This window comes from Egretta garzetta, unplaced genomic scaffold, assembly GCF_000687185.1.
Source record: "Egretta garzetta isolate BGI_Z169 unplaced genomic scaffold, ASM68718v1 scaffold191, whole genome shotgun sequence".
Lineage (NCBI taxonomy): Eukaryota > Metazoa > Chordata > Aves > Pelecaniformes > Ardeidae > Egretta > Egretta garzetta.
The window spans coordinates 205,307-205,845 of record NW_009258676.1 but is presented as its reverse complement, the minus strand read 5'-3'; the positions used below and the strand labels follow the sequence as shown (position 1 = coordinate 205,845).

At 59.0% G+C, this 539-nt stretch overlaps 1 protein-coding gene across 1 annotated transcript in view; it reads right to left on the bottom strand.

Annotated features, from left to right (window-relative positions):
* Positions 1 to 509, bottom strand: part of LOC104135264 (nuclear receptor subfamily 4 group A member 2) — a 3,703-nt gene extending 3,194 nt beyond the window's left edge. The window contains exon 1 of the mRNA XM_009648890.2: positions 4 to 509. Within this exon, the coding sequence (XP_009647185.1) occupies positions 4 to 488 (485 nt within the window). The 5' untranslated portion in view covers positions 489 to 509. The remainder of the gene's footprint in view (positions 1 to 3) is intronic.
* Positions 510 to 539: the final 30 nt, after the last annotated feature.

The following is a 539-nucleotide window of genomic DNA, read 5'->3' as shown; positions in this document are numbered from 1 at the left end:
TGCATGTGGGTGGTGGCCACGTAGTTGGGGTGGAAGTTGTGCAGGGAGCCGGGGTCGTCCCACACGGGGCCGTGCTGCACCTGGAAGCCGGGCGTGGAGGGGGTCGGGGGCGATGAGGGCTTGTAGTACACGGAGCCCGAGTGGGACATCATCTCCTCGGACTGGGGGGGGAGGTGGCTGTGCTGCTGGTAGCCGTGCATCTGAATGTCTTCCACCTTAATGGAGGACTGCTGTCCGGACAGGGGCATTTGGTACAAGCAAGGTGGCTTGACGTCGTAGCTTGTGTTGTAGTTGTCCATAAAGGTACTGAAGCTGGGGAGAGAAGTGGTGGCAGTGATTTCAGTGTTGGTGAGGTCCATGCTAAACTTGACAAACTCCGGAGTTAAGAAATCGGAGCTGTATTCTCCCGAAGAGTGGTAACTGTAGCTCTGGGAGGCCGGGCTGGCTCCTTGAGGCGAGGACCCATACTGAGCCTGAACACAGGGCATGGCTGGAAACGAAACAGGGTCAGGTAGACTCGGCCCGCACAACCGCGCTCC